The sequence below is a fragment of the Mesoplodon densirostris genome, chromosome 8 (genome assembly GCF_025265405.1).
Source record: "Mesoplodon densirostris isolate mMesDen1 chromosome 8, mMesDen1 primary haplotype, whole genome shotgun sequence".
NCBI classification, from domain to species: Eukaryota; Metazoa; Chordata; class Mammalia; order Artiodactyla; family Ziphiidae; genus Mesoplodon; species Mesoplodon densirostris.
In genome coordinates, this window is record NC_082668.1 from 33,970,820 (window position 1) to 33,985,536 (window position 14,717).

Consider the following 14,717-nt stretch of genomic DNA (forward strand, 5'->3'; position numbering starts at 1 on the left):
CATGCCGCGGAGCGGCTGAGCTCGTGAGCCATGGCCACTGAGCCTGCGCGTCCGGAGCCTGTGCTCCGCAACGGGAGAGGCCACAACAGTGAGAGGCACACGTACAGCAAAAAAAAAAAAAAAAAGACAAAAAAAAATTATCATCTTAAATCAAGACACAAAAAAGTCAGAAAATTAATGATGAAAACATCTTTGATCATCTTTATAATTCTATAATAATTCTGTTAAATCCCTAAGAAAAGAGGGAAGATTGAGGAAGAATGATAAGGACCCCAAATTTGGCTATTACACTGGATACTTACTTGTAGTTGTGTGAATATTTTTGGCTGAAATGAAGAAAGTGAGGAGAGCAAGTGCGCTGGCTCTGGAGACAAAGAACCCCTTGTCTGATTTGTTTCCACTTTGCTGGAAATTGCTTCTTCTTGTGAATTTCCTAAATTATATAAAAAATAAACTATTAAAACAAAGTAATTTTATGGCTTCTAGGATATACTTTATTACAATCCTTACTATCAGAAATGGAACAGGAAATAAGGCCAAAGGTTTGAAACAGACTTTAAAAAGTTATCTAGTCTACTATTTCCAGAACCTGGTAGATCATCAGAATCACTAAACTTTAAAAAATAAGTTCCTAGATTCAACCTCCAGTAATTTTAATTCAGTGTATCTAGGAAGGGATGTAAGAAGCTATTCTTTTCCTTAAAAGATTCTATACCTGTAGTTCTAATCTAGTCCATTTGTTTCATGCTATAATACTGGACCTAAGCTTCTCCAGATGTGGAACACCAATTGAATATCTCAGTTACAAGGACCAAACTTAACTCATCTTTGATAGCCCTAGTGCCTAGGACAATGGCTGGCATAAAGCAGGCCTTTAATAATAATAGTACAAAATTTCTTTCAATAACTCATTTTTGAATAAATGAAGAAGAGTAAAAATTTTTCTTTTCTAAATATCTCAATTTTTAAAGTAATTGCCCTTCGGGAATTTGAGTCCTTCTCATGTAATTCTTATATGTTAACCCAAACATATTCATCTCTTTAAGGTAATCAAAAACCAATTAAAACCAATCATCAACAACTATTTATTGCTTCCATACTGCATATTGCACCGTGTAACTTTAAAAAATGGTCCTGGTGCCAGACAAGGATGGATTTAAGTGCTGGCTTTTCTCTGTAGCCTTCAACATTCTATTTAACTCAGTTTCTAAACTTCAGTTTCCTCATGTGTAAAATCAGGATAATAAGAGAATTTTCCTCAAAGGATTAACAGTACTCTCACATTTCTTGGCTGCTTCATTTCTAACTGTCCCACCTCACTATGCTGCAGTTACCCGCTACTATGATTATACCTGGGACTATTATTCCACATGTAAAATCTCTAATTCAAACATCCCATTCTCTGATCACAACCTCTATTCTTCCAGGGATTTTGCTCAGGTACTCTACTACAATTGTGCTTCAACTTCATGTGAACCTCCAGTTAACTAATTCCTCAGTTTTCTTCAGATCCATCACTGTCTTCCTTAATAAAATTCTCTCCCCATCCAGCTTAGAGTCCTGGGCTTATAATTTTAGTCACTCTCTTGCAAATACCTTAAACTCCCTTTCCTCTCCGTCCTTTGGTCATAACGCCCTGGCAAAATCCTAATTCTGGATGAAAATGGCTTCCAGGGCCTATACATGTAAAGCTGAATGTCACTGAAGAAGAAATTCACTGTCACTACTAATACCAATTCATGGTCATCAGCCTCAATAGGAACTTTGTGTATATGACACTCTTATAATGTTTCTCTCACTCTGTATCAGGGATGATATTAAATCTCCATTTTCCTCAAATCTTGGTCACCCTTCCTGTGATCTTTTCTCATTCTTAACACTCTTACTTAAAGAGAAAAGAGAAGCTATCAGATAGAAATGTATTCAACTTCCCATCACCAAACCTATCAAGTACCTTCATTTTCATCTATCTCTCCAGGTCTCTCCTGTCCTAACATACCTTCCCTCAACCCCATACCCCCTTCATAGTAAACTTTTTGAAGAAGTGGTCCACACTGTCTCTGCTTCTTTATTCATCTCCCATTCACTCTTCAGGCACGCCAATATGGGTTCCTTCCAATCCACCTCATTGAAATGACTCTGGTACTCATGCTTTTCCAAACTTGATCTCAGGATCTTTCTATCTCCGCTGCTACCAATACCCCACTCTTATGCCAGTGTTGCTGAGCTCAGTAAATGCCACTATCAGTCAGTTGCTCATGGAAGAAACTCAGGAGTCATCCCAGATCATTCCTACTCTTTTACCTCCTACACCTGTTCAATCAATAACCAAGGCCTTTGAATTCAATTTTTAAAATAACTCTTAAATCTGCCTAATTCTAGTATAAATGTCACCAACTGTAATCTATACCACTATCACCTTTCACTTGTACAGCTGAAAGGGCCTCCTAAACCTGTTTTGTTTAACCAGTTTTATCTCTAAGCATTGTCTATACTTTACATTAGCTTTCTTAAGTTCCTTGGACACAGCAAGCACTTTCTTGCTCAGCCTTCAAACGTGATATTCCTTTGATTGGCAAATTCCTATTCATTCTTCAGTTCTCAGTTTAAAAGTTACTTTCTCAAGTGTCCCTTCCCTACTCTCTAGACTAAGTTGCATGTCTCTATCACCATTCCCATACAATTTGGCACAATTCTCTCATGGCACTATTCATAAGAGTAATTCATTAGAATATACTGTAGTGCCTTTTTCTCTTGCTAAACTTCAAATTCAGTGAAGCAAGAGACTTACTATTTTTTTAGGCTCAGCATTTATCACACTGAGCTAATATACACAGAACAAATGAATAATTCTAAAGACTTTGTGAGTTATTTTTTTATTACTGGTGAAGGTACTATGAGTTTAATTAATTACATATTAAATGTTAAAAAATGGAACTGAGGAGGGAATTCCTTATTTATATTAAAAGGTAAGTTACCAAAAATTCTATTCTTTATTTTTTAACATCTTTATTGGAGTATAATTGCTTTACAGTGGTGTGTTAGTTTCTGCTTTTTTTAAAAATATTTTTATTTAACAAATTTAATCAGTTATACATATACATATGTTCCCATATCCCCTCCCTTTTGCGTCTCCCTCCCGCCCTCCCTATCCCACCCCTCCAGGCGGTCACAAAGCACCGAGCTGATCTCCCTGTGCTATGCGGCTGCTTCCCACTAGCTATCTACCTTACATTTGGTAGTGCATATATGTCCATGCCGCTCTTTCGCTTTGTCACAGCTTACCCTTCCCCCTCCCCATATCCTCAAGTCCATTCTCTAGTAGATCTGTGTCTTTATTCCTGTCTTACCCCTATGTTCTTCATGACATTTTTTCTTGAATTCCATATATATGTGTCAGCATACAGTATTTGTCTTTCTCTTTCTGACTTACTTCACTCTGTATGACAGACTCTAGGTCCATCCACCTCATTACAAATAGCTCGATTTCGTTTCTTTTTATGGCTGAGTAATATTCCATTGTATATATGTGCCACATCTTCTTTACCCATTCATCCGATGATGGACACTTAGGTTGTTTCCATCTCCGGGCTATTGTAAATAGGGCTGCTATGAACATTTTGGTACATGACTCTTTTTGAATTATGGTTTTCTCAGGGTATATGCCCAGTAGTGGGATTGCGGGTCATATAGTAGTTCTATTTGTAGTTTTTTAAGGAACCTCCATACCGTTCTCCATAGTGGCTGTACCAATTCACATTCCCACCAGCAGTGCAAGAGTGTTCCCTTTTTTCCACACCCTCTCCAGCATTTATTGTTTCTAGATTTCTTGATGATGGCCATTCTGACTGGTGTGAGATGATATCTCATTGTAGTTTTGATTTGCATTTCTCTAATGAGTAAAGATGTTGAGCATCCTTTCATGTGTTTGTTGGCAGTCTGTATATCTTCTGTGGAGAAATGTCTATTTAGGTCTTCTGCCCATTTTTGGATTGGGTTGTTTGTTTTTTTGTTATTGAGCTGCATGAGCTGCTTATAAATTTTGGAGACTAATCCTTTGTCAGTTGCTTCATTTGCAAATATTTCCTCCCATTCTGAGGGTTGTCTTTTGGTCTTGTTTATGGTTTCCTTTGCTGTGCAAAAGCTTTTAAGTTTCATTAGGTCCCATGTGTTTATTTTTGTCTTTCTTTCCATTTCTCTAGGAGGTGGGTCAAAAAGGATCTTGCTGTGATTTATGTCATAGAGTGTTCTGCCTATGTTTTCCTCTAAGAGTTTGATAGTTTCTGGCCTTACATTTAGGTCTTTAATCCATTTTGAGCTTATTTTTGTGTATGGTGTTAGGGAGTGATCTAATCTCATACTTGTATATGTACCTGTCCAGTTTTCCCAGCACCACTTATTGAAGAGGCTGCCCTTTCTCCACTGTACATTCCTGCCTCCTTTATCAAAGATAAGGTGACCATATGTGCGTGGGTTTATCTCTGGGCTTTCTATCCTGTTCCATTGATCTATACTTCTGTTTTTGTGCCAGTACCACACTGTCTTGATTACTGTAGCTTTGTAGTATAGTCTGAAGTCAGGGAGCCTGATTCCTCCAGCTCCATTTTTCTTTCTCAAGATTGCTTTGGCTATTCAGGGTCTTTTGTGTTTCCATACAAATTGTGCAATTTTTTGTTCTAGTTCTGTGAAAAATACCGGTGGTAGTTTGATAGGGATTTCATTGAATCTGTAGATTGCTTTGGGTAGTAGAGTCATTTTCACAATGTTGATTCTCCCAATCCAAGAACATGGTACATCTCTCCATCTATTTGTATCATTTTTAATTTCTTTCATCAGTGTCTTATAGTTTTCTGCATACAGGTCTTTTGTCTCCTTATGTAGGTTTATTCCTAGATATTTTATTCTTTTTGTTGCAATGGTAAATGGGAGTGTTTCCTTGATTTCACTTTCAGATTTTTCATCATTAGTATATAGGAATGCCAGAGATTTCTGTGCATTAATTTTGTATCCTGCTACTTTACCAAATTCATTGATTAGCTCTAGTAGTTTTCTGGTAGCATCTTCAGCATTCTCTATATATAGTATCATGTCATCTGCAAACAGTGACAGCTTTACTTCTTCTTTTCCGATTTGGATTCCTTTTATTTCCTTTTCTTCTCTGATTGCTGTGGCTAAAACTTCCAAAACTATGTTGAATAAGAGTGGTGAGAGTGGGTAGCCTTGTCTTGTTCCTGATCTTAGTGGAAATGGTTTCAGTTTTTCACCATTGAGGACGATGCTGGCTGTGGGTTAGTCATATATGGCCTTTATTATGTTGAGGAAAGTTCCATCTATGCCTACTTTCTGCAGGGTTTTTTTTATCATAAATGGGTGTTGAATTTTGTCGAAAGCTTTCTCTGCATCTATTGAAATGATCATATGGTTTTTCTCCTTCAATTTGTTAATATGGTGTATCACATTGATTGATTTGCGTATATTGAAGAATCCTTGCATTCCTGGAATAAATCCCACTTGATCATGGTGTATGATCCTTTTAATGTGCTGTTGGCTGTTTGCTAGTATTTTGTTGAGGATTTTTGCATCTATGTTCATCAGTGATATTGGTCTGTAGTTTTCTTTCTTTGTGGCATCTTTGTCTGGTTTTGGTATCAGGGTGATGGTGGCCTCATAGAATGAGTTTGTGGGTGTTCCTCCCTCTGCTATATTTTGGAAGAGTTTGAGAAGGATAGGTGTTAGCTCTTCTCTAAATGCTTGATAGAATTCGCCTGTGAAGCCATCTGGTCCTGGGCTTTTGTTTGTTGGAAGATTTTTTATCACAGTTTCAATTTCAGTGCTTGTTATTGGTCTGTTCATATTTTCTATTTCTTCCTGATTCAGTCTTGGCAGGTTGTGCATTTCTAAGAATTTGTCCATTTCTTCCAGGTTGTCCATTTTATTGGCATAGAGTTGCTTGTAATAATCTCTCATGATCTTTTGTATTTCTGCAGTGTCAGTTGTTACTTCTCCTTTTTCATTTCTAATTCTATTGATTTGAGTCTTCTCCCTTTTTTTCTTGATGAGTCTGGCTAATGGTTTATCAATTTTGTTTATCTTCTCTAAAAACCAGCTTTTAGTTTTATTGATCTTTGCTATCACTTCCTTCATTTCTTTTTCATCTATTTCCAATCTGATTTTTATGATTTCTTTCCTTCTGCTAACTTTGGGATGTTTTTGTTCTTCTTTCTCTAATTGCTTTAGGTGCAAGGTTAGGTTGTTTATTCGAGATGTTTCCTGTTTCTTAAGGTAGGATTGTATTGCTATAAACTTCCCTCTTAGAACTGCTTTTGCTGCATCCCATAGGTTTTGGGTCGTCGTGTCTCCATTGTCATTTGTTTCTAGGTATTTTTTAATTTCCTTTTTGATTTCTTCAGTGATCACTTCGTTATTGAATAGTGTATTGTTTAGCCTCCATGTGTTTGTATTTTTTACAGCTCTTTTCCTGTAATTGATATCTAGTCTCATAGCATTGTGGTCAGAAAAGATACTTGATACAATTTCAATTTTCTTAAATTTACCAAGGCTTGATTTGTGACCCAAGATATGATCTATCCTGGAGAATGTTCCATGAGCACTTGAGAAAAATGTGCATTGTGTTGTTTTTGGATGGAATGTCCTATAAATATCAATTAAGTCCATCTTGTTTAATGTATTATTTAAAGCTTGTGTTTCCTTATTTATTTTCATTTTGGATGATCTGTCCATTGGTGAAAGGGGGATGTTAAAGTCCTCTTCTATGATTGTGTTACTGTTGATTTCTGCTTTTATGGCTGTTAGTATTTGCCTTATGTATTGAGGTGCTCCTATGTTGGGTGCATAAATATTTACAATTGTTATATCTTCTTCTTGGATTGATCCCTTTATCATTATGTAGTGTCCTTCTTTGTCTCTTCTAATAGTCTTTATTTTAAAGTCTATTTTGTCTGATATGAGAATTGCTATTCCAGCTTTCTTTTGGTTTCCATTTGCATGGAATATCTTTTTCCATCCCCTTACTTTCAGTCTGTATGTGTCTCTAGGTCTGAAGTGGGTCTCTTGTAGACAGCATATATATGGGTCTTGTTTTTGTATCCATTCAGCCAATCTGTGTCTTTTGGTGGGAGCATTTAGTCCATTTACATTTAAGGTAATTATCGCTATGTATATTCCTATTCCCATTTTCTTAATTGTTTTGGGTTCGTTATTGTAGGTCTTTTCCTTCGTTGTGTTTCTTGCCTAGAGAAGTTCCTTTAGCATTTGTTGTAAAGCCGGTTTGATGGTGCTGAACTCTCTCAGCTTTTTCTTGTGTGTAAACATTTTAATTTCTCCATCAAATCTGCATGAGATCCTTGCTGGGTAGAGTAATCTTGGTTGCAGGTTTCTCTCCTTCATCACTTTAATTATGTCCTGCCACTCCCTTCTGGCTTGTAGAGTTTCTGCTGAGAGATCAGCTGTTATCCTGATGGGGATTCCCTTGTGTGTTATTTGTTGTATTTGCCTTGCTGCTTTTAATATGATTTCTTTGTGTTTAATTTTTGACAGTTTGATTAATATGTGTCTTGGTGTATTTCTCCTTGGATTTATTCTGTATGGGACTCTCTGTGCCTCCTGGACTTGATTAACTATTTCCTTTCCCACATTAGGGAAGTTTTCAACTATAATCTCTTCAAATATTTTCTCAGTCCCTTTCTTTTTCTCTTCTTCTTCTGGAACCCCTATAATTCGAATGTTGGTGCGTTTAATGTTGTCCCAGAGGTCTCTGAGACTGTCCTCTGTTCTTTTCATTCTTTTTTCTTTATTTTGCTCTGCATCAGTTATTTCCACTATTTTATCTTCCACCTCACTTATCCATTCTTCTGCCTCAGTTATTCTGCTATTGATCCCATCTAGAGTATTTTTCATTTCATTTATTGTGTTTTTAATCGATGCTTGATTCATCTTTAGTTCTTCTAGGTCCTTGTTAACTGTTTCTTGCATTTTGTCTATTCTATTTCCAAGATTTTGGATCTTGGAAATAGAATCTTGGATCATCTTTACCATCATTATTCTGAATTCTTTTTCAGGTAGACTGCCTATTACCTCTTCATTTGTTAGGTCTGGTGGGTTTTTATCTTGCTCCTTCTCCTGCTGTGTGTTTTTCTGTCTTCTCATTTTGCTTATGTTACTGTGTTTGGAGTCTCCTTTTTGCAGGCTGCAGGTTCGTAGTTCCCGTTGTTTTTGGTGTCTGTCCCCAGTGGCTAAGGTTGGTTTAGTGGGTTGTGTAGGCTTCCTGGTGGAGGGGACTGGTGCCTGTGTTCTGGTGGATGAGGCTGGATCTTGTCTTTCTGTTGGGCAGGTCCACGTCTGGTGGTGTGTTTTGGGGTGTCTGCAGACTTTTTATGATTTTAGGCAGCCTCTCTGCTAATGGTTGGCGTTGTGTTCCTGTCTTGCTAGTTGTTTGGCATAGGGTGTCCAGCACTGTAGCTTGCTGGTCGTTGAGTGAATTGGGTGCTGGTGTTGAGATGGAGATCTCTGGAAGATTTTCGCCGTTTGATATTATGTGGAGCTGGGAGGTCTCTTGTGGCCCAGTGTCCTGAAGTTGGCTCTCCCACCTCAGAGGCACAGCACTGACTCCTGGCTCCTCAGTTTGGGATGATTTGTTGTCTATTCATGTAGTCCACAGATGCAGGGTACATCAAGTTGATTGTGGAGCTTTAATCCGCTGCTTCTGAGGCTGCTGGGAGAGATTTCCCTTTCTCTTCTTTGTTCCCACAGCTCCCGGGTCTCAGATTTGGATTTGGCCCCGCCTCTGCGTGTAGGTCGCCGGAGTGGGTCTGTTCTTCGCTCAGACAGGACTGGGTTAAAGGAGCAGCCGCTTCGGGGACTCTGGCTCACTCAGGCCGGCGGGGAGGGAGGGGCACGGAGTGCAGGGCAAGCCTGCAGCGGCAGAGGCCGGCGTGATGTTGCACCAGCCTGAGGCACGCCGTGCGTTCTCCCAGGGAAGCCGTCTCTGGATCCCGGGACCCCAGCAGTGACGGGCTGTACAGGCTCCCGGAAGGGCAGCGTGGACAGTGACCTGCGCTCGCACACAGGCCTCTTGGCGGCGGCAGCAGCAGCCCCAGCGTCCCACGCCCGTCTCTGGGCTCCGCGCTTTCAGCCACAGCTCGCGCCCGTCTGTGGGGCTCCTTTAAGCAGCGCTCCTAATCCTCTCTCCTCACACACCAGGAAACCAAGAGGGAAGAAATAGTCTCTTGCCTCTTCGGCAGCTCCAGAGTTTTACCGGACTCCCTCCCGGCTAGCTGTGGCGCACTAGCCCCCCTCAGGCTGAGCTCTCGCCGCCAGCCCCAGTCCTCTCCCTGCGCACTGACCGAAGCCCGAGCCTCAGCTTCCAGCGCTGCCCGCCCTGGTGGGCAAGCAGACAAGCCTCTCGGGCTGGTGAGCGCCGGTCGGCACCGATCCTCTGTGCAGGAATCTCTCGCTTTGCCCTTCCCCGGTACGTGGGGAGTTTCTTGCCTTTTGGGAGGTCTGAGGTCTTCTGCCAGCATTCAGTAGGTGTTCTGTAGGAGTTGTTCCACGTGTAGCTATATGTATGGTGTATCTGTGGGGAGGAAGGTGATCTCCGCGTCTTACTTTTCTGCCATCTTCCCCCAGTTTCTGCTTTATAACAAAGTGAATCAGATATACATATACATATGTTCCCATATCTCTTCCCTCTTGCATCTCCCTCCCTCCCACCCTCCCTATCCCACACCTCTAGGTGGTCACAAAGCACCGAGTTGATCTCCCTGTGCTATGCAGCTGCTTCCCACTAGCTATTTTACGTTTAGTAGTGTAAATATGTCCATGCCACTCTCTCACTTTGTCACAGCTTACCCTTCCCCCTCCCCATATCCTCAAGTCCATTCTCTAGTAGGTCTGTGTCTTTATTCCCATCTTACCCCTAGGTTCTTCATGACCTTTTTTTTTCCCTTCGATTCCATATATATGTGTTAACATACGGTATTTGTCTTTCTCTTACTGACTTACTTCACTCTGTATGACAGACTCTAGGTCCATCCACCTCATTACAAATAACTCAATTTTGTTTTTTATGGCTTAGTAATATTCCATCGTATATATGTGCCACATCTTCTTTATCCATTCATCTGATGATGGACACCTAGGTTGCCTCCATCTCCTGGCTATTGTAAATAGAACTGCAATGAACATTTTGGTACATGACTCTTTTTGAATTATGGTTTTCTCAGGGTATATGCCCAGTAGTGGGATTGCGGGTCATATGGTAGTTCTGTTTGTAGTTTTTTAAGGAACCTCCATACTGTTCTCCATAGTGGCTGTACCAGTTCACATTCCCACCAGCAGTGCAAGAGGGTTCCCTTTTCTCCACACCCTCTCCAGCATTTATTGTTTCTAGATTTTTTTGATGATGGCCATTCTGACTGGTGTGAGATGATATCTCATTGTAGTTTTGATTTGCATTTCTCTAATGATTAATGATGTTGAACATTATTTCATGTGTTTGTTGGCAATCTGTATATCTTCTTTGGAGAAATGTCTGTTTAGGTCTTCTGCCCATTTTTGGATTGGGTTGTTTGTTTTTTTGTTATTGAACTGCATGAGTTGCTTGTAAATTTTGGAGACTAATCCTTTGTCAGTTGCTTCATTTTCAAATATTTCCTCCCATTCTGAAGGTTGTCTTTTGGTCTTGTTTATGGTTTCCTTTGCTGTGCAAAAGCTTTTAAGTTTCATTAGGTCCCATTTGTTTATTTTTGTCTTTATTTCCATTTCTCTAGGAGGTGGGTCAAAAAGGATCTTGCTGTGATTTATGTCATAGAGTGTTCTGCCTATGTTTTCCTCTAAGAGTTTGATAGTTTCTGGCCTTACATTTAGGTCTTTAATCCATTTTGAGCTTATTTTTGTGTATGGTGTTAGGGAGTGATCTAATCTCATACTTGTATATGTACCTGTCCAGTTTTCCCAGCACCACTTATTGAAGAGGCTGCCCTTTCTCCACTGTACATTCCTGCCTCCTTTATCAAAGATAAGGTGACCATATGTGCGTGGGTTTATCTCTGGGCTTTCTATCCTGTTCCATTGATCTATACTTCTGTTTTTGTGCCAGTACCACACTGTCTTGATTACTGTAGCTTTGTAGTATAGTCTGAAGTCAGGGAGCCTGATTCCTCCAGCTCCGTTTTTCGTTCTCAAGATTGCTTTGGCTATTTGGGGTCTTTTGTGTTTCCATACAAATTGTGAAATTTTTTGTTCTAGTTCTGTGAAAAATACCAGTAGTAGTTTGATAGGGATTTCACTGAATCTGTAGATTGCTTTGGGTAGTAGAGTCATTTTCACAATGTTGATTCTTCCAATCCAAGAACATGGTATATTTCTCCACCTATTTGTATCATCTTTAATTTCTTTCATCAGTGTCTTATAATTTTCTGCATACAGGCCTTTTGTCTCCTTAGGTAGGTTTATTCCTAGATATGTTATTCTTTTTGTTGCAATGGTAAATGGGAGTGTTTTCTTAATTTCATTTTCAGATTTTTCATCATTAGTGTATAGGAATGCCAGAGATTTCTGTGCATTAATTTTGTATCCTGCTACTTTACCAAATTCATTGATTAGCTCTAGTAGTTTTCTGGTAGCATCTTTAGGATTCTCTATGTATAGTATCATGTCATCTGCATTTGTGAGTTATTTTATAGGCAAAGTGACTCTTAAAGGTTAATAAGCCAAAGAATAAAAAAAATTGTACTGTATCTAATTATTAATTTATCCTAAAGCATCTATTTAGGTGTTAACTTTTTAGGAGCTATTATGCTAAGAACTGGGTATATTAATTTGAATAAAGTATGATTCTCAAATCATAATGAAAGATATATATGCATAAACAAAGGATACCATGTTAAATGGAGATAAATACAAAAGAGTGAATATCCATCTTTACATAGGTGGTGAAGTTAAGAGAACATTTAAAGCCAAAGAGATTGCTGTGTGAGTAATGAGAGGAGTTTGCCATGCAGAAGAGGAGAAAAGACATTTCTAGAAGAGACATTTCTAGACAAAGACATTTCTAGAAGAGAGAACAAAAGGGTTGAAATAAGCTTGGAATATTGAGACAGCATAGGAGTAAGAACATATGAGAAAAAACAAACCATACAAAAAAAACCATACCAAAAAAAAAGGAAAGCTGATTATACAGGAGGAAATTTAAATAGCTGGAAGCATTTTGATAAATGCTAACATAGTTGCTCTTGCCTCTTTGGGACATGGTTTCCTTGTCCATAAATTAGACGAGATAAATTAGATAACATCTTAAATGTCTTCCAATTTTAACACTGTTTGATTTTATATCTTAAAAGTATTCAAGATAACCTACCTTCTGCAAGTGTAACTGTCACAGTCTCTCTGAGAATATTCCCACTATCTGTAGTCCATTGAAGCTGAAATGGGAACATTTACTTCAATAAAAAGAACAAAGCATTTATTTTGAAAACTATTTTAAAACAGCAATGCAACTGTCCTATCTTATTCAGTCATAGTATAAATGTGCTTTATTCTGTAATTACTCTCTTTATTTGTTCACATTCTCAAAGCATTAAGTATATTTAACTATGCAAATAAATTAGCTTCCTAAGGTCAGATATCAAGAATTTGGATAGCAAGTGTAGATGGCAAAGACTACTGCTAACCAAATCTGTTTTAGTTCCTGAATTTTGGATAGTGAATAACTAAGAGTTTTGGACAGAAAAGAATAGTAGCTCTAGCTTAAAAAAATCTCACTCTATTCAGTTACTGAATTTAGAGAGTAAAAGTGTATAGAGAAGAGAATACTGCTACTTGAGATTTTAATGCCAAAATCACTGCTTGTAGTACAATTAGCAGTTCCTGGGTAACTACATTAATCTCTTCAGATTAGGCAAAATTTTCATAGAAATGGCTACTTTCCTGGAGAAAGCTACAGTATCACAGTATGAGGTAAACTTTATACCCATAGATGGCATATAGAACCAACATCGTCACTTTGTGTATTCAAGTCTGAACTATTCTATTTAAACTTGCTTCTATTGAACTTTTAAAAAGAGGTGGAGATATACACAGTATGTACTCAATAAATATCTGTTAAATGAATAAGATATACTTTTTACAGAGTTAATGTGTTGATTTTTAAGTGAAGATTACTATTGTTATTATAGTCAGGGTTGGAATCGCTGATATTTCTTCTTGTGAGAGTAATAAAAAATATTTTAGTCAAATCATCATCTGAGAGTTCATAGTGTTCACATTTGGAGAAAAAGATACTACCATTTTTCCTTACATCACAGTTACTTATATGGCCTAATAGCAATCATGCATCAGCTGAGAAAGATTGTTGTAATAAAACAAGGAATTACAGTTGTAATCATACCGTTGCTGGAATAATCTCTGAGTTATATACATTATCTCCATTTCTCAAGGACTTCTGTACCTCATGGATGTGATTTTTTATATCATTTACAGTTGGAAAAAAGGATAAATTATGTCTTTCAGGTACCTCATCAGGTTTGAACAGTTCCCTTTCCACAAATTTTCTATGGAGAATATAAAATAGAATAAAAACATAAACAATCTAGCAATCTAATTCAGATCAAATGACAAAGGTTCCCCTTTAGTATAAACTTCTGTAAAGTATGGTTTACAGCTTTATAAGTAATTTATGTTTTTCCACTTTTTTCCCACACATTAAGTCATGGAATTCATGCAGATTAAAGAAATGTAATATTTTCGTTGGTTAAACACCTGTATATCTTAGAATGAGCTTTGATGTTTTTATGAATTTAATGAAATCACTGTTTTCAATTTAAATATAATATGTTTTTGAATGCCAGGCACTGCACTGAACACTTCACATCTAGGACCTCCTTTAACCCACACTATAATCCTGTGAGGTAGGTATAATTATCATTCCCACTTTACAGATGAGAGAACTGAGGGCTACAGAAGTTAAGTATTGCATTGGCCAAAAAGTTCATTCAGGTTTTCATAAGCTGTTAGGGGAAATCCGAATGAACTTTTTGGCCAACCCAATCATTTTCCCAAAGTTATACGCCTAGCTAGTATGTAAGAGAGACAGGGCCTATACCAAAGTTATACATATAAACATCATGTTTCATTGCTTTCAAAAGTTATCAACTAATATATGAAATATGTCTGCTCAAATTTTACAAGTAGACAAATGAGAAGATAGAAATAAAAGGCAGCATTGCCATACGATGGTTATAAAAAATGAAGATATAAAAGAAATGATAAAATTCAATATATATATTCTTTGTGCATTACATTCAGTAGACCATATTGAAGAGCTGTATTATACCTCTGTTTTTACAATATAGGTTTAGTAAAATAGTGGATGGCTTACCAAACTTTGGCTCTGTTCTAAGAATGCCCCAATGGAAATAAACATAAAATGTCTAAGAAAGCTGCTAAATAGAAAAGTCATGTATTAATTAAGAAATAATCCTGGGAAATACTCATTGTGTTGTTCAGATCAGACTACACAATAACCAGAAGGAATAAGGTCAGTTAAGTAGCAGAATTCATGCTGGAGAGCACAGGCTGTAGTCAGACCTAGATTTCAGTTCTGCCTGTATATCTTTAACCACCCTGAGTCTCCATTTCCTCATCTGCAGAATGAGGATAAATACACAAACTTCATGAGTCATAAGAATAAATGAGATCAT

General features: G+C 37.9%; 1 protein-coding gene across 9 annotated transcripts in view; it reads right to left on the minus strand.

Annotated features, from left to right (window-relative positions):
• Window positions 1-14,717, minus strand: part of CARF (calcium responsive transcription factor) — a 79,462-nt gene that overhangs the window by 26,801 nt on the left and 37,944 nt on the right. For all 9 annotated transcript variants that reach the window (XR_009533157.1, XR_009533162.1, XR_009533158.1 and 6 more), the window contains 3 exons: window positions 13,406-13,568; window positions 12,377-12,440; window positions 303-433 (listed from right to left, as the gene is read on the minus strand). Coding sequence is in view for 1 of the 9 variants with exons in the window: in XM_060106094.1 (XP_059962077.1) it covers window positions 303-433; window positions 12,377-12,440; window positions 13,406-13,568 (358 nt within the window). In the remaining 8 variants the exon portion in view is untranslated. The remainder of the gene's footprint in view (window positions 1-302; window positions 434-12,376; window positions 12,441-13,405; window positions 13,569-14,717) is intronic.